At 22.3% G+C, this 22,297-nt stretch overlaps 1 protein-coding gene across 2 annotated transcripts in view; it reads right to left on the reverse strand.

Annotated features, from left to right (window-relative positions):
- Positions 1 to 22,297, reverse strand: part of LOC129615867 (tyrosine-protein kinase Btk29A) — a 91,784-nt gene that overhangs the window by 33,866 nt on the left and 35,621 nt on the right. Inside the window, exon 1 of one of the 2 annotated variants that reach the window (XM_055531261.1) lies at positions 6,252 to 6,434. The exons of the other annotated variant lie outside the window; for it this stretch is intronic. Coding sequence (XP_055387236.1) covers positions 6,252 to 6,375 — 124 coding nt within the window. The 5' untranslated portion in view covers positions 6,376 to 6,434. Of the gene's footprint in view, positions 1 to 6,251; positions 6,435 to 22,297 lie in introns of those variants that run through there. 2 annotated transcript variants of the gene reach the window in all.

Consider the following 22,297-nt stretch of genomic DNA (forward strand, 5'->3'; position numbering starts at 1 on the left):
AATTCAACTTCATGCTTTAAATATGAATATGCAAGCTCATTTGTATGCATGTACATTCAGAAAAGGAAGTAGCAGCAATCCAGGAATTGTCTCGTCTTCTTGAATATTATCGGAAGGGCATAGAAGATAATCGTCGGTGAACATCAGAGCTGTAAGTTTCTTTTTCGGAGTTCAAAAATTTTTATTATAACTAACTGATTAGTTAGGTCTTATTACTTTACCCCGATACCTTATACTTAGTTCGATCTATATTTTTTTTTTTTTTGAAAATTTGGTTAATGTATTTCAAGTAATTCTGAAAATAATATATGATAAAATACGAATTTTTTTGAAAATTTTGCCCTCCTGTTTGATAATTTTTAAAAAATTTCAGTTAAATTTAAGTTCTTTGCTTTTCCTTTTTTATATTCCGGCGAAATTTGATTTATTTATGTACCTTATTTAGTTCTAAATTTATAAAAAAAAACAATTTAATATAACCGAAACATGTTTTCGGTTTAGCAAGGTTTTCCTTTAAACCACAGATGCACTGTGTAAATAGTTACGTATATTTTTTGCATGTATGTAATTTTAAATATAAATTTATTGTGTAAAATAAGCAAAGTAGCAATAGTTTCTCGCTACGTACAATTTTATTTATTGTACAAAAAGTATTTTGTAATTACGGTAACCATATTTACTTTTTCATTTTGAGGAAACATTATCTAAAATTAAATAAATTGCATATAAGTATGAAGAAAAGATGAAGAAGAACCTTATAATCTGCTTTTTTGTGCAACGGCATTATTTGAATCTAAGTGATTGAATTCAGCAATTTAAATTGTTTTCTAAGATTACTCTAAAATTATTTACATCGTGTTATCTAGAATTGTTTCTTTTGAGTATCGATAACTGTATTGAATTTTTTTTACTTATACCATTAAAAATACCATCTATGTATGAATCTTAAACAGAAAAATTTGACTGAACATATTATACCCTAGTGTACAGCAAAATTTTCCCGAATGATCATACCAGATACTTTGTTTTAGTGTCATACCACTTTTAATATTGATTTAAATTTAAAACTATATGGTCACCGTAAACGAATTGCCATACTACCTATATTTTTTATTTGTCTTTTCCTTTTTTTTCTTGTATTCATTTTATAAACAGCTTATAACGCATGCCGTCTCTGGCCTCTTGATTTGCGCTTCATCATTGTTTTTTTCTTCTGTTCTTTTCTGTTTTTTTTTTTTTTCATTTTGTTTCCTTTTTTTCTATCTTTACTTTATGGGCCATCAACCATCGCCATACTTTAAATTTTATACCATATTAGAGTAAAATATCTATAGAATGTTTTTATGTACTCGGTATATACAAATATACAAATTATACACGCTAATATAAGTGAATGTATATATGTAAATATTCCTAAAACAGTTTTTTCGATCTCATCATCATCAATAGCATCAATATCAATGGTATTATTAAAAACTAAAATAAAAAAAAAATACTCAGCATAATAACAATAATAAGAATAACAATAAGAAAATATAATAATAATCATCAGTATAATCAACATCATCAAAAAATAACCTCCTCTACTACATAAGTGGTATTGTAGTCGTGTGTTTCTTTTTTCTTTGCTTCTTCTACTCTCTATATTTTACTGTACATGCAGCATTATTTTATGAAGAATTTTTTATTTCATACTCGACTGATACACTTATAAACATAAAAATGTTTATAAATATTTTGTGTAATTTTAAGTAATTCATCCTTTATTTAAATAAAAAAAAATAATGTTGATTTTTAAGTGATTTGTTGTAGAATCTTGAAAATGAAACAGGGGAGCAAATACTATTCAAGATCAAAACAATAATTTCTATGACGGCGTTTTGCAAATCATCAGTAAACTTATTAAATACTTTAATTTAAAGGAGAAATCATTAACTCTATGGTAAAAAAAAAAAGTGAGAAGTTGTTACACGCTTTTCTATATCATCTTATAACCAAAATTACTTTAGGAAGAACCAAGAAACAATAAGCATCAGAGCCAATGACATCCCTTATTCGGGATAGTAGATTGATTTTTCAGTGAATATTTCGATTCCGAAGATTGCGACTGGTAGCAAAAACTGTTGTTTTCATTACCAACTTGTGTGTATACATGTGTAGGTATTAATTAATTAATTCATTAATAAGAATTCATTTATTTTCTAATATTTTCAGGAAAAATACAAAAATTTTTTTTGCTATTACTGTAAAAATTTAAAAAAAGTCTAATATCTTCAAAAATTTCGTTTTTATATTATTGGGGAGCAAGTTTAGTTTTGTATAGCATTGGGAAACTAATAATAGAAAACTGAAAACAAAAAAAAAATTATTTACAAAAACAAAACTAAATTTCTTGAACCTAAAAAGATTTGTAATTCTTTTATTATAATTTTTTTTTTTTTTAAATTACTCGCGTTCAATGATGGCCAAATAATGGTGGGAAAAATTATATTCAAAGAAAAATTAATTTTTATAATTTTTTATTGTTTTTATTTTTATTATTTTTTTTTTCTTCAACAAATTTTAATTTTGTATAAAAATTTTGAAAAAGAAGAAGAAATTTGTAGTAAAACAATTGAAATGAAAATATCGAGAAACAAAACCGAAAAATTTCAAAATATAAAAGTAAACTATTATCATAGACCTGATCCATAAATTGAGTTTAATGTGGTCATTAAATACGATAAAAATTTTATGATTCGGCTACCTACTCAACAATTTTTTGAGAAATTTATAAATTTATATATTTTTAATATAGGTTTAAATCAATTGAATATCGAAACTAAATTTTAAATAGCATTTTTTTTTCTATGAACGGAATTTTGCAAACCTGTTTAAGTGTTTTAGTTTATTTTAACTATGTAAAAGTTATACTAGCAATATTTCAAATATTTATTTGGAAATCCTTATTAAATTACGATATTAACTAATAGCGATAAAAGAAATTATATTAAAAAAATATTAAATTGCTTCTGTATTTGTGAATAGACAAAAAATATTAAAAATGCTAAGCTTGCAAGTTTTTAACTTGCTATGCGTTACTCTACTAATACAATACTCATAATAATTCAGATTGTAAATTACTAAACAGCTACAAATGTATGTACATGTTTATATAGTTATGCTACTTAATTAAATTTTAAATCAATTAGTAATAATTTTGTGAATTATTTTTTTTATGGAATTGCAATACTTGAGTTATTTATACATATTGAAATTTATTTCCTGTACATACCCTTTATTAATTTGAAAAAACAGTAATAAATATACGTTAATTGAAAATTATATTTATATTAAATTTGATATCTGCATCATAATCGTACAATTATAGTACAGCTAATTGCTAACTCCGAATTTACTCCAAGAAATTTCTCTGAGAAACTTAAATATTATTAGTAACGAACAAATATCGCACCTATAATACAATAATATTTCAAACGATAGCCTGAGTAAATTATGGCAACAATATATGACCATATTTCAAACGACTGAAATAAAATTTCATAATACAATCCTCATACATTTAGTAATTCGGATAATAATTCGGATTCATTCGGATAAAGACGATTTCAAAATAAAAATTATTAAACGAAAAATTTCATTGATTCTATATAAACTTAATTAACTGGTATTATTTGTTAAATTGGAATTAAGTATTTAATCCCTGTTGAATACACAACAACAACAAAAAAAGCCATTATTACAAAATTATTTTGAGCATTAAAATTTAAAATATTCACATATTTAATAGACGAAGACTTCATTATAAGTAAAAAAAAAATTTTTTTTTATAATTACATTTGAAAATAAAAACTCATTGTAATGTTTGTGTTTTTTGTTTCATATTTAAGTATAAAAAAAATTCAACCATAAATTCAATAGTCACAAGAAAAACAATCAATTTATTAAATTAATAAAACAAAAGATCGCTGATTATATTTTTAACTTTACACGTTTCCAATCAATAAGTTGAATGTAATTTCAAAAAAAAAAAAATTATTTTGGACAAAAAAATACCAAGGAAATAACAACAATTTTTTGTGCTGACAACCTTAAGGTACTTATGCAATTACGAAAAATTTTTATTTTATTTTGTTTCCTAATGTAAGTCTAACTGCGAGCATGAGCAAGTATGATATTAAATGTGGAATTAATATTTCTAAGATCGCATTGAAAAATTTTACTAAAAAATAAAAAGAAAATTAACCCTTAACTGCAGAACTCCTTTCTAATTTATTAATTTTTTTAGTTGTAGTTATGGGAAAATCTTCATATATACTATCAAACTGTGCAGATCTTTATACATATTGAGATTCAAAAACCCGCAGAAAATAAAGGAAAACAAAAATGTTGAAACTTCTAAAAGAAAAATTAAAAAACAATTCCACGAATGCATTTAAAATGTATTTAAGCTAATATGTATTGATTTTTTTCTTATCATTTGGCTAAGAACAATTTGAATTGCAATTTGTAGGACTCTTAAAGAGAAATTTGACGACTTTATTAAAGGGAATTAAAAAAAACGTAGTATGTCATATATCATGTATTAAAGGGTTAATTTTGTTCAACAAAATTTTATTATCAAATGTTATTATTGTCTTAAAACATTTCAGAAATTCTTCAATCCATGAAGTACATATATATATATGCGTTGCATACTAATTACTACCCAAGACATAAACCGCAGTTCTTAATTCGCCGCAAAATTTTGTTTACAGTATTATAAACACAATGTCAAATTTACTATGTCTCTTTGTGTGAAAACATATAATAAATAACGTACTTATATATATAAAAACTGCAATGAATTTGTCACGTTTATAATTAAAAATTCCATGATTATTAAATCATTAAAACTATTGTTAATTTTAATATGGATAAAAATATTATAAAAATGTCGTAATATTCAAAATTGTTTTTGAAGAATTCCAAATATAATCAGTATTTATAGTTAGTGCCCTTTTCAGTAATTTTCAATAATTGTGTTTATGTATACAACAAATATGTATTTATTTATATACAAAGTATTTATATCCGACACGTACTTGTATTTTATTATTTTATATACTTAAAAAATTTAACTTTGACCAACTATATTTAAATATATAATATGTACATATACGTACATAAATGATTAAATATGAACAGATTATAATATGCAAATAAATTTTTTAATGGCCTTGAATAAAGTATTTAGGATTTCACAATAAAATCCCATACTGATTTTCATGTTTTATATTTTATGTTAATTAAGGATGTCAATAAGGTTATGCTGTAAACATACACATCAGATTATAAATACATTACGTAGGGAATATTTTAAGAAATTTTTATAAAAGAAAAAATTAGGTCAACTTCTTTTTTGCTAAAAAAAAATGTAAAATTTAATATCATCATCAAGTAAAATGCATTTAAATAAAAAAAAAAGAACAAAAATAGTTAAAAAAAATTAAAACCTCAAAACATACGTGATTTCTGTATTATTAACGATTAATTTTACAATAAAATGATCTTTTCAAATTAAAACCTAAATAATTTCAAAAATTGAAGCTTAAGAATTATTGGTATATTGCAGTTTATAAGAAGTAAAGTAGATATTATACAATAAACTTGGTTTTCGTCAGTCAACATGAAGGACTGCAATGTGCTTATTTAAAGACTGTGCAATAAATAATTTTCATTACAGTTATGAGAATTATCATATTGAACAGAGCATTAAATGAGAAAATAGTTATTCGCTCTCCGTTATTGGTCTCTCTTATGAATAATAAATTATCATGCTCGTACATTGTAGTAAGCATCTTTTTACTAATGATTATCCATCTATTTTTAATTTTTTAATAAAATTACTTAAAATTTTAACACAACGTCAAAATTAAATAATTTCCGATATCAAAGAATTCATAAAATATAAAGAAAATTCTTGAAAATACGATAAAAAAAATTATATACGATTTGAGTTAATTAATTTAGAGCAGGCTTTTGTTCTATTCCAATTTTATTACTTATAAATTAATTCTCGTTTTTTTTTTTTATTATTTTTAATAGATTGACAAAATTATGTAAATATCAATATGAAAACAATAAAAATTTTATTATATTTCCATTTATACAAATACAAAAACCAAAATTCAATTTTTATTATCAAATATTGTAATTAAATGACAAAAAATATATAAGTATATAAATTTTTTTTTTCTTAATTAACTGACCTTTTGTGCTAGTTAAACTGTGACCCATATTATTCCAAAAGCTTAACCTGCAACCAAATATTTTAACACGTTCTTTCATATTACTAAGAACACTTGTTTCCGTTAAACTAACACACGGAATCATTATTATTACTCTAGTTAAAACTAGTTATTTATTTTTATATGTATATATATACGTATTATATTTTTATATATATTTGTATGTAAGCACAAATTTTTTATTTTAATTATAAACTAGCTATTAAAAATTATTTAAATTAGTATAAGCACTAATAGCTTTTTATTTAATTCTTTGTGTTTAACTTTATTCTATCTCTTTTTTTCATTCACGTACTTTTGATTAAAAGAGTATTATTTTTTTTTAATAAATTATTTTAAAAATATAAAAAAATTATAATTTAGAAAATTAAAAATCGCTTAAAAATTTTTTATTTTCACACTTTATTGTTAAAAAACAGAAAATCATTTTCATACATTTTTCACCATAGTTTCAGAAATAAATAAAAAAAAACTAATTTCGGAAAACAATTATTTTCTATAAACAAATGAATGACGTTTTAATTTATAAGAAAAATAAATTTTTTCCAAGAACAATTTTCATTTTAATAATATAGGAAAATAATAAAAATAATAATAAAAATATTTAATAATAAAAATTAACACGTACAACACGATCACACCTTATATTTTTTCCACTTTTTGTGTTGTTTTTTTTTTCTTTTATGTTTAAATTTTTTCTTTTAATTTACTTTAATAATTTTTGTTTTCTTTTCCAAATTTTATAACCCCTTCCTTAAAAATAAAAACAAATAAAATTAATACCACTATTGATTAAAAGAAGAAAAAAGAAGACATTAAGTATTTTTAAGCGTACGCCACGTATAAAAACAAAGAAAGTCAAAAAAATATATGATTAATTAAAAATCCATTTCGTGATAATTGATTTTCTTTTTTTTCAATTTTTTTAATTTATAAGCGGTCTTTTATTAAATACCGCATACTTAATAATTATTATTTTTATAAACAAAAAAAAAAAAGAAAATTTTTCGTGTTATCGTAAAAGCTAATATCGTAAATGTGTATACCGTATATATTGATATCGTAAATGCTAATACCGTAAATACAATATCGTAAATACTATCGCACGCAACATATCGTAAATGTTAATACCGAAACTATATATATCATAAAAGATAATATTGCAAGCATAAATATTGTAAAAGTTAATACCGTAAGTATAAATAATATATATGTTTACACCGTCAGTATAAATACCGTAAGTAGTAAGTAATTTTGCTTTGTTTACATAAATATTGATATCGTAATCTAAAAATATTGTTATGAATGTCAATATCGTACGGATATATAAGTCAATAAATAATATTGACGAACTGAAATCGATTAGTAAAAACCTTCAATGTCAAACATAAAATATTTAAAAAAATTTTGAAATTGCAAAAAAGGAAAATTTATGTACATACATACATATACATATGTATATTTTAATCGAAATTTACGATAACATTTTTTCAATGAATCTATTGGGATTACCGATGCTATTGGAAATTTATACTTTTTAGTGAAGTAATTATACATATTTATCGACACATTAGCTCACTTCCATTTAACACGCAAGGATATACATACATATTGTATGTTCAAAAAACTTAGGCGGGAAACTTTATTTCTCTTTTTGGTTTGCAAGAAGTTCCTTTGAATTTGAAATTAATTCGAAAAATTTCTAATTTATTAAAAATATTTCATAATTTTTTTTTTATTTTAAATTTAAAAATTTTTTTTGAACTTTTTACAATATTATTTAATCATTTTTTGCTATTTTCAAAAATAAAAACACCATTTATTACATAAGAGTTTTATATTTATTTTTTAAATTAATTAATAAAAGGAATTTGGCAATTCATTGCATATTAATGAGTACACCTTTGCAAAAATTTTTATTATTTTATCACAAAAAAAAAAACATAATTAACTTAAAATAAATTCAAAATTTCATAATTATATTATTAAATAATTTTTATAATAAATGCTCATTTTAATTAACGCTCTATATAATATTTAGGTATAAAATTAATAATTTAATCAACATATTATATATGAATATTATTGAAAGTTAAAGTCTACTTTTACTTTTGACTGTCTACCTGAATAAATATTAAAAAACCGTAAAAATATGTATATTCGTAACTTGCGATATATTGTAACGAATTTCAAGGGAATGAAATTAATAAATATTTGTATTTTATCCGACCTATAAATAGTAAGGGTTAACAGAAATTATATAGGTATAACAGTTTTAGGTATAACAGTTTTACTTAATTATTGAGATAGGTATAACAGTTTTACTTAAAACTATAAGTTTTGTTTCGAATTATAACGGCTTGTCTTTGGACCCTTTTGTGACCATGATATTATGAAACGTATGAATATAAAATTTTTTAGTTACTTAAATACTTAAATAGTAAATAGTTACTTAGATACTTAAATAGTAAATAAGTTCCGCATTTAAAGTGTGCGGAACTTTATGCGATCCTTGTTTCTACCTTATGATGAAAATAAATTCCTTACATAAGAATATATTATCGAGATAATTTTACCTTGGTTATTCATAATAAGCGAGTACAATGTAAACAACTCGTGCATGAATTTTATATGTGATTTTCAATTACAAAATTTTCAAAAGCATTATAACATAAAATAAATTATTATTTATATAAAACCTATATCTGTACAAAGTAACTTAATATACCCCACCTTAATATTGATAATTTTAGTATAACTACTAAAAATAAATGATTTATCATGTTCAATACAAAATTTTAATTATACTATAATAAAATATAATATCATAATAAAAATTAAATACTATTGTATAAAGTAATATGCACATATATGTATGTATGTACATCACTTACGAACGTCATAATGATTTTAAAAAAATTTCATTTAAATAAGACGTGATTTATTACCCAAACTTTCTTCGAACAACAAAAACAAATAGTAACAGAAAAAAATATTCTTAAAATCACATAACCTAAACAACATTACGTGGCAATATTATGAAATTTAGAAAAATTTAAAATTACTTAAAAAAATAGAATGTTATAATTTTTTTGTTTTTCTTCCACTATTAATATATAGGTTATATAATTATGACATTTGTAAAAATTAATGAAATAATTATAAATTGAATGATTAATTAATAAAAATTTCTTATACTCCAAGTTTAAATCAAGTAAACAAAAAATGTCATTTACTTATTACATAAAAAATTAATAATAATTATCATAAACAAAAATATATTAAATAATTTTTTATATACTTAAATAATTGACATAGTTTGTGATGCCACATTGCATAAAAAACGTGATGTTTCAATTAAATAAAAATAGAATTAATTTGTACTTGTAGATTTGTCATACATAAATAATTTTGTTGCAAAATTACAATAGCCTGTGCTTAATTACGTTTACAAATTGAAGATAATTATAACAAAATTGGGGCACTTAAAAAATATTCATATTGAGAAGTAGAAATATGTAATTGTTCGGCAAATGCTAAAATGTATTGGTAATGGTTATGAATTATCATAAAATCACGCTTACAAATTAAAATTACATTTTTTTAGGAGCTGAATTTAAGAGTCTCAACATCATCAGTTGCCAAATTCATTATGATTACTTAATCAATTTGGAGTAATTATACAATAGAACGGAAAAAACATCCCCTAAGGATGGATTAAAATAATTAAAATTACATATACATAGCAATAGGTTATGATTTAATTGAAAATAAGTATTGAAAATATTTTCTTAAAAACTTATTGTGAATATTTTTAATGGTCCATAAATGTAAAAATAAAAATTTATTACTTTCATCCCATAATTTATGCACCTATAACAATTTGTTACGTATATTTTGTTTGCCCCTGTAAAGTTATACAACACTAATTATTTTTTTATATAAATAACTTTGCATAAATATTATAAAATTTTAAATAGAAATTATTATTTTTAAATAATTTGCCTTATCGCATAAAGTTACTGATAGGATTTTTCTATTGTTTTTGAAAATTACGTCAAATTATTTTGATAATGATGCCAAATTTTAATAATTACGTCATTAAGAAGAAAATATATTTTAAGTAATTTTAGAAATGAATTTAATGAAAATGCCAAGTCATAATTAAAATAAACACTTTCATTTGCATTAATTAAATCTTTATCTATAGAAAATTATAGATTATTAATAATAATTTGTAAAAATTTTTAAGATTATATGACAATATGCTACACGTTGTCAACAGAATTTATTTAACCACCTTTTTCTAGACATTTATTATCACTCAAATAATTTCAAATAATAAGCAAAAACAAATATTAATTATTATTCAACTATAAATACAAATAATAATCATTAATGATAAACAAATAATTTTTTTTTAATATTCGATAATTAAAATTTATATTGAATCAATTAGAAAGATTTAAAGTTCTAATTAATTCACAATAATAAAAAAAAAAATTCTGAAATCATATTTGATTGTTTTTTTTTCTAAAAATTATTTTTTCATTAAATTTTATTGGAATTAATATTTATTTCTTTTTTTGTTTTATTATTAAAATCATTTTCATCTTCCTACAGTTTCTTTTTATATTATATATTGTGCATGAATGCATGCATCTATACTCCTACGACTATTTTTGTTTATTAAATTGGTACTCTTTTTCCTGTGATTTTAAATTTTGTTTCTTCTATAAGAGAACAATACAATTAAATGCACATAATAGTAAGAACTTTAAATCAAATCTATGTACACCATCTACACAATTCAAATTCCACAATAATTTCAAAAATATTCAAAAAGTTTTAAAAATGGTTCTCATATTTTATTTCATTACATTTATTATATCATTTCCATTTAATTATTAAGTATAAAATTTATTCTTTGTTTAAAACTTATAAGAAAAAGATCTTGGAACAGAAAGAAATTAAAAAAAAAATTTAAATTTATTGTACATGAAATTGAAATTTATTTATTTAAAATAAAGTACTTATGATTTCAGTAATAATTTCTAACTATTTTAAAGTAATAAAAACAAAATTCAAATTTCAATTTACGCCTTTCATAAATCTTCTGAAATATTGCATCGTTAAAATTTTTATATTCTAGTACTTAAACTTGAGATTTAAGAGAGTAATAAAAGTATAAAGCCAATAAACTATTTCAAATTTTCTAATCGAAATAAATTCTTGTAAAAATTGAAAATTTTATATTATTTACAATAAATTTAATTTTTTTTAAAGTTTTACTCAGTTACATTATAAATATATTACTTTTAGTACTTTAAACTTATATTCTAATAAAATAATAATTTCTAGAAAATAAATTTATTAACAAAGTTTAAAATTTTAAATTTTTAATTCTAAAAATATTTAAATGACCTTTTCTCGATAACGACCTACGAGTATAATACGAACTGTCGAATTATAATCTGAGTAACGTACATCGGACCAGCGTTCCCACTTGGATACAATTGTATCCATTTGGATACATTTTTTGCTTTAAATTTAGCTTGGATACAAAGATACTCAAATCTGCTAAAATGCCGAAATTTGCTACATTTCAAAATTTTGCTGAAATATGGATACATTTATTCTCTAAACACTAAATAAATGTTACAAAACTGTTAAAATGCTGCTAATATTAAAATGCGTAATTACTTTATCTTTCAAAAGTGTTATTTCCTGGCATTTCTAAGCAGATTTCCGAGTTTACTAAAGGAAAGTAAGAAATCTGCTTTATTAAATGAGTGCTGCCTCTTCCTGTATTCAAATCTAGAACATTTAGACAAAAACGTACCAGAAATATTTTGGAGTAAGCTAGTTGTAATAGAAAATGCATTGGCTGCACATATTTTTTTAAATTTTTCCGTTTTAATGGTGAATTGTCTTTAGCACATAGTTCAACAACATATATGCAAAACATATGCATATTCTGACCTTAACTTTTAACACATTTAATATATAATAGAAGTTGTATGTGATTTCTTAAAGAATTTACTATAAATAAAAAAACCAACAATAGGACGGCTTGGTATAAAAATTTTGCTTTATGAGGTTGGATACATTTTGGATACATTTTTTCCTCGAAATTGGATACATTTTGTTTTTACCAAGTGGGAACACTGGACTTCCATTATTATTATCGGATTTCGGAATTAGATTATAAATTAGAAATATTTCAAGGACGAACTCATCAATTAGTATAATCGCGCGAGTATTAAAATGAATAGGTCAAATTACAATTTTCATGACGCAAGTGGCATCTCTATTTGTATTCAATTATTAATATAGTTGTAGAGAAATTTATATTATTGTATAACTCAAATAAAAACTTGTGCATTTATGAATTAAACACGAATTAATTGGTATGCGTCGCATTGAAACGATCTACTTTTAAAGAAGATCCTCTCATTTCAAATTAATTGTTTCCACTTATTGATTTTTATTAAATATTCACCATTATGGTGATTGTCTTCAAAAGTCTGCAAATGGCATGCCATCAATATGCGCGTGTTTCTTTCTAATAAAATTAAAATATATAGAAAAAAAATTTCTACAGCTGTTAAGTGTAATAAAAGAAAAAAAGGTATTTAGAATCAAATCAAAAATTTTTTTAACATGAAATTATTTTAATTTTTTTTTTACACAAATTATCTACACACCACATGTTCGTAATAATTTTTATATAAAATTTTTGTTTTTAGCTCTTTTACAAAAAATTTTTGAAAAAAAGTGCTTATTAGTTTCACTCTGTCCGTCCGTCCGTCCGACCGTCCGTCCGTCCGTCTGTCCGTGTGTCTGTTTACAAAACTTCTACACCCTTGAAGACAGAAAGCTGAAATTTTGTATGTACATAGATCTTTGCTAGAAACTTATTTCCGTAGAACAAAATTTTTACCTATCTCACCCCCTTTAGAAGTTATACCCGCCCAAAACCTTAAAAATGGCCTTTTTTAACTATTTGCTGCAATGAAACCATAAGCATTTTTGAAATTTTGCAAACGCATAAAGGTAGCGGCTTGCTTCCCCTAGCGCGATATACTATAGTTAAACTTTAGAAAAACAAAATGGCCGTTCAAATTTACCGTTATCTAAAGTCTTTTTTTTCCAAATTTTTGATTTCGTTTTTCTTCTAGACCCCAGCCAGTAGAAGTTTTAGGGGCTTATAGACATTAACAAATAGTTCATTTCGTTAGAAGAAAATTTTTTTCCATCTCCACCCCCTCTCAAGTTATCGCCTCTTGAAATTTGTAAAATTTGAATTTTTGGCGCCTTATATTTCCAAAACCGCAAACGCTTTCAAATTTCTATAAACATAAAAAGTTAGCGGTAAATTCCGTGACATTAAAAAAATATATTTATTTTTCTTAACTCACACAATTAACCCTTAAAATCGAGCATTATGTTAACTCCTCTTTATATTAATTTTTGCTTTATTTCAAAGACTGCATGAATGCATCATCCTAAATATATGCAATCCTAGAAATAGCTAAATATGAATGAAAATAATTTTAATAGCGTGATAGGTATGCATAGACTGTATTTAAAAGCAGAATTTTCACTTGTTGAAAGGAAAAGTGCTACAATACAAACCATTGGTTTGACCCAACTTTATTTTTTTTAGAAAGACAGACAATCAAAATCATGTTAATTAGTAAATGTTTTTTTTTTTTGTTAGTTTATTTCTCCTTTTTTTCTTCTTCTTTTTAATATTCTTCAAAAAAAAAAAATGCATTAAATTATTAAAAAAAAGAAAACGCATAATTTTTATGCTTTAGTTCTTCTTCTCCTTGATTCTTTCCTTTAGTTTTTTTTTTTTGTGTTGAAATTTTATTGTTAACAATGCCTACAACGTTTATTAACCTTTATTTCTTTTAAAGATTTTTTTAAAAGACATCTTGAACGCATGCTGAAGACATATTCGTGTACATGTATGTATGCATGAATTTTGCTGTCTAAAAAGTAATGAAAGGTTCAAACGAAAAAAAAAAAACATGAAAATCTTTTATCGAAATGATAGGGTACCACTGACATTTTTTTAGGAGTGGCAATAATGTCCAAATTTAATATGAAAAAAAAAAATTTTTTTTTTTGTTTCATTAAGATCTTTCATATTTGGGGATCAAAATTAAAAAGTAAAAAATGTTCACGAGAAAAAATAAAACAATAAACAAAAAATTGGTTAATTTAAAAAAAAAAAAATTTTTTTAGTTGGATGAACTTTTAACCAATTAAATTTACAAAAGAACAGCAAAAACAAAAATACCATATGAGCCTAACTGCAATAACTGTTTTTTATTAATTCTATAAAGAAAAAAAAATTAACATTCATCCAACACCCGAGAGATCATCAAAAGTGATAAGGTTTTTTTTTTTTGTTTTTCTTAATAAATTTTAAAATTTAAGAATAGTTTCGAGAAAAAAAATAAAAAGATTACAGTGAATGCGCAAAATTTATTGTCATTTAATTAATTGTTCGAACATTATATAATAAATTTCGTTTCTCTACCTTCTTAAACTCAACAAAAAACATTAATTTTATTAGTGTGATAATACTAAAGTCTCAATTATCAAAATTTTCTAATAAGAGGTTTTTATTAATCAATTATAAAAAATTTACAGATGACATGCTAATTGGGAACCAATAATTTGAAAGATTTTTGAGCATTTATTTCATTGAACAAATTTTGAGTAGCAATTTTTAATATTACAGCTGCATGTCAAAACACATTTTTGAAATAATGATATAGAAGTAAGTATAACATCAATTTTAATTTAAAATGTAAAAATTTTTTTATTAATTATATTATTAAATATTGTTAAAACGACATGTGGTAAATTTGGTTGTCAATTACTCAATTCATTTCATTGAATATAATTAATAGTTTCAACTTAAACTTTTAATTTAAAGAATTTCATCCATCTAAAGAAAATATATTCCATTTAAATAAAAATTTAGATTTCATTTTAGTAATAATTAGAATATAAGTTTCAACAAACTGCATAAGAAATACTTTTGCCAAAAATTTGACAATTTTTTCAATTCACAATAGATTTTGAATTTTTGACAATATTATTATTTTGATTTCTTTCAAATACACAGAGAAAAAATCAATGTAATGTAGGTACTTAATTAAATTTTAAAATATCAAAAAAAAATTGTTATACCTATTAAGTTTGTTATTCTACTAATGAGAGTATAATTCATAATTGTGTTATTTTAACGAAATATTTTCTTAAAAATTAGTTATAAATTAAAATTTATACGTAATAAGTTCACAATTTACATATTATCTCAGTATCCAAAAAACTATACACTTGTACAAATAACTGTATTAAGATTGGAAACATTAATGAACTAAGAAAATTAAAATAAAATTTTATTTTAGAAAGGAGAATAAAAGAACCCTTTTTAATTTATTAACAAAATAAAATTTAAATCCTAAATAAAAAAAAAAAATTATACAACCTGATGAAATTCAATGACATAGTCATTTACTTGTGAAAAAAAAAAAAAATATTATTTTTAGAATAACAAATATTTTTTGTGTATACAATTTGTATGATCTTTAAAAATGAGTTTAAATATAGGTTAATTAAAAAAAAAAAAAATTAAGAAAACAATAAGTACTGTGACATCAATATTTATGACGCATTTTGTAAAAAATAACACAGACTTTATTTATGTATTTTATTTTTATTTAAATAAATAAAATCATATGGCAGCTTATTCATATAAAAATTTTAACTATAGTAAGTAATTAAAAAGAAATAATAAATTTTAATGTCGTTTTCATTTATAATTTCCCATTTAAATAGAAATTTAGCATAGAATATCAAACTCCAGTGGATAGTTCAATACGCTCCTGTCGCTAAATTATAGAAATTCACAAATACTATAAATGAGAATATAAAAAGGGACGAGTCGAACATGTAGTCGCAAGTGGATATCTCATTGCACTGCTTTGACCATGCAGAAAAAAAGAATGGAAAAGAACGTTATTTATACAGGACACTATAATATCTTAGATAAGAGAAACTTGGCGGTGATAAAGAACATAAATTCTTCGTTTATGACTGGGAACAACAAAGACATATTATTTGAAACAGTTTTTTTTTATTAATTGATAAAAGCCGTCCAAAATTTCTCTGACACGGTAATTATGTTTGTGAAGAAAATTTATTTGCCTCACTAGCTTTGTAAATGAGTTCACTTTTTTCAATCCGATGATGTATATAATTGTTTGAATATTATTAATCTTTATTTTAAGGATTATTAATGTAAACAGGTAATATAACGCAATAAAATAAATTTTGGTTGTTATACTATGACTTCACTGTAATATTAATTGATTAAATACCTTTATTTTTATCAACATACAAGACATAAATTCATTACATAAAACGCAATATGAGTTTAATTGAATTTCCAAGATTAATATTTTTTAAATAATCTCAAAATATTAAAGTAATTTATAAAACGGAAAAATATATTATGATTAAAAAAAAATATATAAATGTGTTCATTATTTCAATTGCTTGAATTCTTTAACCTAACCGGTTATTTGCGTATCGTTAGTATTGTTAATTATATTTTATGAAAATTATGAAAATGTTCTGTTACATTCCAGCTTTAATATTACATAATAAATTTGAAATGATAAATTATTCAATATGTTAATTTTTTGTATTTAAAAAATTTTTTGAAAATCGAAAGCGAAAATTACAAAAAAAAACAAAAAAATTTTTATCTACTATTTAAAATAGTGAGAAATTAAATAAAAAACGAAATTTCATTTTCTGCTTTAATTTTTTTTTTTTTTTTTTGTAGATTCGGCATTGAAAAATTAAAATTATATCAAACTACACATAAATTGTCTCTTTATATAATTTAAATGAGTTCAATTCATAAAAAAATATCTAGAGCAAAAGAAAAAACTTTTTACTATTCATTTAAATGTATGTGAAATTAAAAAAAAAATTAACAAAAAAAATTTTTTTTTTCACTCAATCAATTCTTATCAAAAAATTATTAATTGTCATTTAACAACGCCATTGAATTTTACAAGTGAAAGCACGCACATATTTATATACATATGTAAAAATCCCCGGCCAGGTAAACAAATAATGAATTTCAATTAATGATGTTTAAAATCAAAAATTAAGAGCCTTATTCTAGTTGTCGACATAGAACGACAAATGTTGTTTTGACTTGAATTTGATATTCCAAATGGCGATTTCAGTGACACTTCTCGGGAAATAATGAGAAACATTTCAGTCAATTCCAAAATTCCGATTGCAGTTCTGATTTGACATATGGTTTTTTGTCGAAAAGGATTTAGTAAGTGACAACTAAGCAAACAAAATTTAATGAAATTGTAAAATTTGAAGGAATCCCAAATTTTATGACAAAAAAAAAAGTCTAAAATTTGCAAAAAATAGTTGCATAAGTAATTGCGAATTTGACGCTACGCGGCACTAGCTTACAGAAGAGATTTTTTTTTTTTGAATTCATTACTATTCGGAACTGATAAATCCGTAAACTAGAAGGCAAATGAAGATAATTTTATTTTTGATATATAAATAAAGGCATCGCAAACTTTTATTTCGAACTTAACTCGTCACAAATTCTTATTAAAATTATGTCAATTTTACTTGAACCGATCGATTTTCGATTATTACTGCTACTCACCTCACTCGACAATTAGAATAACGCTCCAAATTTTAATTATTAGAATAGGTAAATTATTCTATAAGTTATAAAGTCATATGAAATGTTAGTAAAGCCTTAAAATGGTAAAAATTTTAAATACTTATGACAAAATGTACAGTAATTGTGTAGAGCTACAGATTAATATTTTGTAATTTTATATGACTAAATAGCATTGCACTGTAAGTAAAAAATTTCAATAGTGTTGTATAATATTTACATAACGCTCGCCACAAGCCCATAATTAATTATATTTCTTACAGTCATCAATATGGTGAATTAATAGATCTCTCATAGTTGTACAAATATGGTGAAATGTCTCTTATTTAACTATGTACGCATATATCTTTATAAATTATAATAATCGAATATAATGACATTTTCTAATGTCATTATAATCATTTTAAAATATATTATCATTTAAAAAAGAAAAATTACAAAATAAAAAATTTAAAAATTTTAATCTTCACTTTCATCTTTAAGCATTATTATAAAATCCATTAAATGAAATTTAAGAAAACCATACGTAATGAATTCATTACGAAAATTCACAATAATTTCGGAAAAATCAAAATACGAATAAAGAAAATTTCAAAAAAAAAAAATTCCATAAAAATTTTTAAATAAGAAAAAAAGCAATTTTTTCAAAAATTTTTGACAATTATTCAAAAATATTTCGTAAATGAATCTTCTTTTTACATCTTTATGTAAATACAATATTGTTTAAGAAATAAAAGAAAAAAATTTCAATAAAAACATGTACAATATAAAATAAAATATGTTTAAGTACAATATGTAAGTGTGTATAAAAAATTTATTGACAATAAAACAAAGATTTTAATCTTTACGACACTGGCATCCTATATATTATATATAGGAAATAAAAATGAATATATTAAAATAAAAGGGTGGCTTTTCTTCTTCTTCTACTACTTATTTCGTCTTTATAAAATTGATTTACGACAATATTTTACATTTCGAACATATCATAATCAAAATATCGAATATTTTAAGAAATTTGAAACCATTTTTATGGTCACCTTTTATAATCAGTGGTTAAAAATCTGTTATATGTATAAAATAAAACAATTATACTCGATATATAAAATATAAGTATAGATACTTATTAAAATTTCAATATATTTTTTGTTTTGAAATAATGATGAGAAAGATATTTTTAATATTATAGGTAAGTGTTTTTAAAAGAAATAAAATCTATTTTATTTAATTGTAATTTAATAAATTTAATTCGAAATTTTTCTATTTTCAGAAAATTAAATTTGATCATTTGATATTTTTTTTTGAAATTTTCATAGATGAATACAGAGTGAATATGTATGGGGACGAGACTAAATACTATAAATGAAAATAAAGAGATGATTATGAAAGAGACAATAATAATGTAGGTATATAATTTGTGGTGAATATAAAATTTTTGACAGCTTTTTCGGAAAGAAATGAGAAATTGAATCAATGTTGCAAATGACATGTTTTATAACCGTAGGGAAATTTACTATATTTTCTAAATTTAATGTTTTTCTATAAAAAAATCCGTTTTGTGCTCGAGATAAAACTCCAAAATTTGTTGCTTTACTAAAAATAATTTAGTGTCCATAAAGTCCTTGTAACAAATTTTTTACTAGCTCTTAATTTTTTAAAGTGAAGTAGTAAAAAAATATACTCTGTATAGCTAAAATAATTAAATGATAATTTCTATTGAATTATTAATAGCTACTACAATACATATATATTTGCATAATGTACATACATATATATACGTATATGTATATATACAATTATTTATAAAAATAAATTTCTTAAAATACCATTTAAAAACAGTTAAAAACTGGCACAATAAATTTTATACGTCGTTAAATATTAAAATATGTGCATTACACAAATTTATACATACAGATGTAGGTATATTTAATTTTTATTCAATTGTACAATATGTTGCAATTTCTCACGTTTTAAATTGTTGTAAACTGATAAATGGTTTTATTTAATTTTTTTTTTTCTTTTCATTTTGTTACATAACACTATTTTTTTTTTTTTTATAAATGAAATGAAATATGTCTTGCGGTTTTTTTTTTAAATAAAATTTTTTTTTATTCATATATGGTAATATACAGGCTTACCACGTTATATAAAACTCTCAGCTAGTTGTAGAACACAATTTACATTCAAATGTACAAAAATACAATATAATATCAAAAACTATAGAATTTTATATACATATACACATGTAAGAGAAAAATTCTCATATTTAATAATAATTTTTAATGAATTTAAATGATTTTTTCTTAAACTATGTAAATTATGCACAATTAAAGCTATACTTTCGTTTTCATACACATTGTTCAGAAACATTTTCTCTACGGTGTGAGAAGCAAAAGTCAAGGAGTTTAATATTAAGGATTCTTAATACATTTGACATATTGAAGACAAAGAATTTTATTTTTTGAAATTTATACACACAGACCGAGTCAGGAGCACAGCTGGAATCAAAAAGAAAAAACTAAAACACTATAATACGCAGAATACCTTGTTCCTCTGGATTAGGATTAATTTTTATAAATCGAAATTTTATTTAATTCCTGTTTATTACCGTAACAACATAATATCGGAGTATTACTGTATACATATCGTAAACACTTTTATATTTTTGGATGTGCGCATATTTAGATTAATTTTAAAAAATTTTCATTGAAATATATTAAAATTATCTTTCATAAATTTTAAAATTGTTGAAAATAAATTTTTTTCTGTGCGAATTTAAAATTAGGAAATTTTGCACATTTATGTGGTAAGCATATAAACAAAATCCAAATACATATTTTAATCCGGTCAACTATATACAATATAAACAAATACAAATTTAATTTGCTTTTCTGAGCTCCATAAAAATTAATTTGGAACATAATAAATGTTAGATTAAATTTATTGGTTTAAGTGTAATTTTATTTGAATTCCATATATAGAAAATGGTATACTTAATAGGTAAATTTTATCTTAGGTTTATTAATTTCTAAATTTAATATATTATTCGTCCTATAAATAGCAAAAATATTTCAAGAGGAAAATAATTACTTTCCTTTTAAAAAAAAATTTTTAAGGTTAATTGAAATCATTGTAAAACAATTATTATTGGAACATTCTTGTTCACTTTTCAAACAAATTTTCAAATATTCAAGTACAAGAAATTTAACTAAATCTATTTTAAATGCACTTAAAATCAGTTAATTGTTATATGTAGGTAAACTACAATATTTAACATCTTAATGAAATTTCAAGTTTAAGCTTACATTTATTATTTATTGAAAAATAATAATGAAAACTAAATATGACATAATTTTAAAAACTTAAATTAAAATACCACAAATGGAATCATTTAATAACCATTTTTTTTTTGTTGAGTAAGTACAGAAGACCTCATTGTCTCCTTGGCCATCTTTCTTCAAATAGTATATAAGATTTGTGATTTTTTAAATGATTAAAAATTTTAGTATAATTTTTTTCTTACTAAATTTTTTTTTTATTTTCTTTTTTTTTTGGTAATAATAAATATTCCAAATAAATTATTTTTATTGCTCTCTTCTGTTTCATATTTTGACAAGAACCTTGACTAAATAACTGTTATAGAAAAACCACAATAACGACCATACACATAAAAAAGCTAACAACAACAAAAAACAAAAAAGACAAGCAGAAAAACAAGCAAAAATTATGGCTAAGTTTGTCTTCTTTTATTACAAATATCAACGGCGATAACTTAACTTTTTTGACTGCAACAATAACAACATAACGAAACTAAACCACAAAATACGTAATACTTACGTTTTGAAAAAAATAATACCTACTGCATTTACGAAAAAATAAAAAATAAAATGACGGCAAACAACAGCACAGTGACCTAGACATCAAAATAATATTCAAAAAAGAAAAAATGAAACAAAACTCTCTAATTAGCTCTTATAGAAAAACAAAAAAAAAATATAAACGCACGATTTTATATCACAAAATTAAAAAAAAAAAAAATTTTCAAAATTTTTCCATTGTTATTAAAATTTTTTTAATAAAAAAAAAAATTAATTTTTCTTTGATAAATTTTTTATTATTAAAAAGAAAAAAATTACGAAAAATTTTTTAAGAAGAAGAATTTAATTTGTAAGTATAGATTCCAACCAACTTACACACACACAAATATCTTTTTTGACATTATACCTAAAAAAAAAGATTTTAATGACGTTGA

Source organism: Condylostylus longicornis, unplaced genomic scaffold (assembly GCF_029603195.1).
Source record: "Condylostylus longicornis isolate FDR11 unplaced genomic scaffold, ASM2960319v2 ptg000153l, whole genome shotgun sequence".
Lineage (NCBI taxonomy): Eukaryota > Metazoa > Arthropoda > Insecta > Diptera > Dolichopodidae > Condylostylus > Condylostylus longicornis.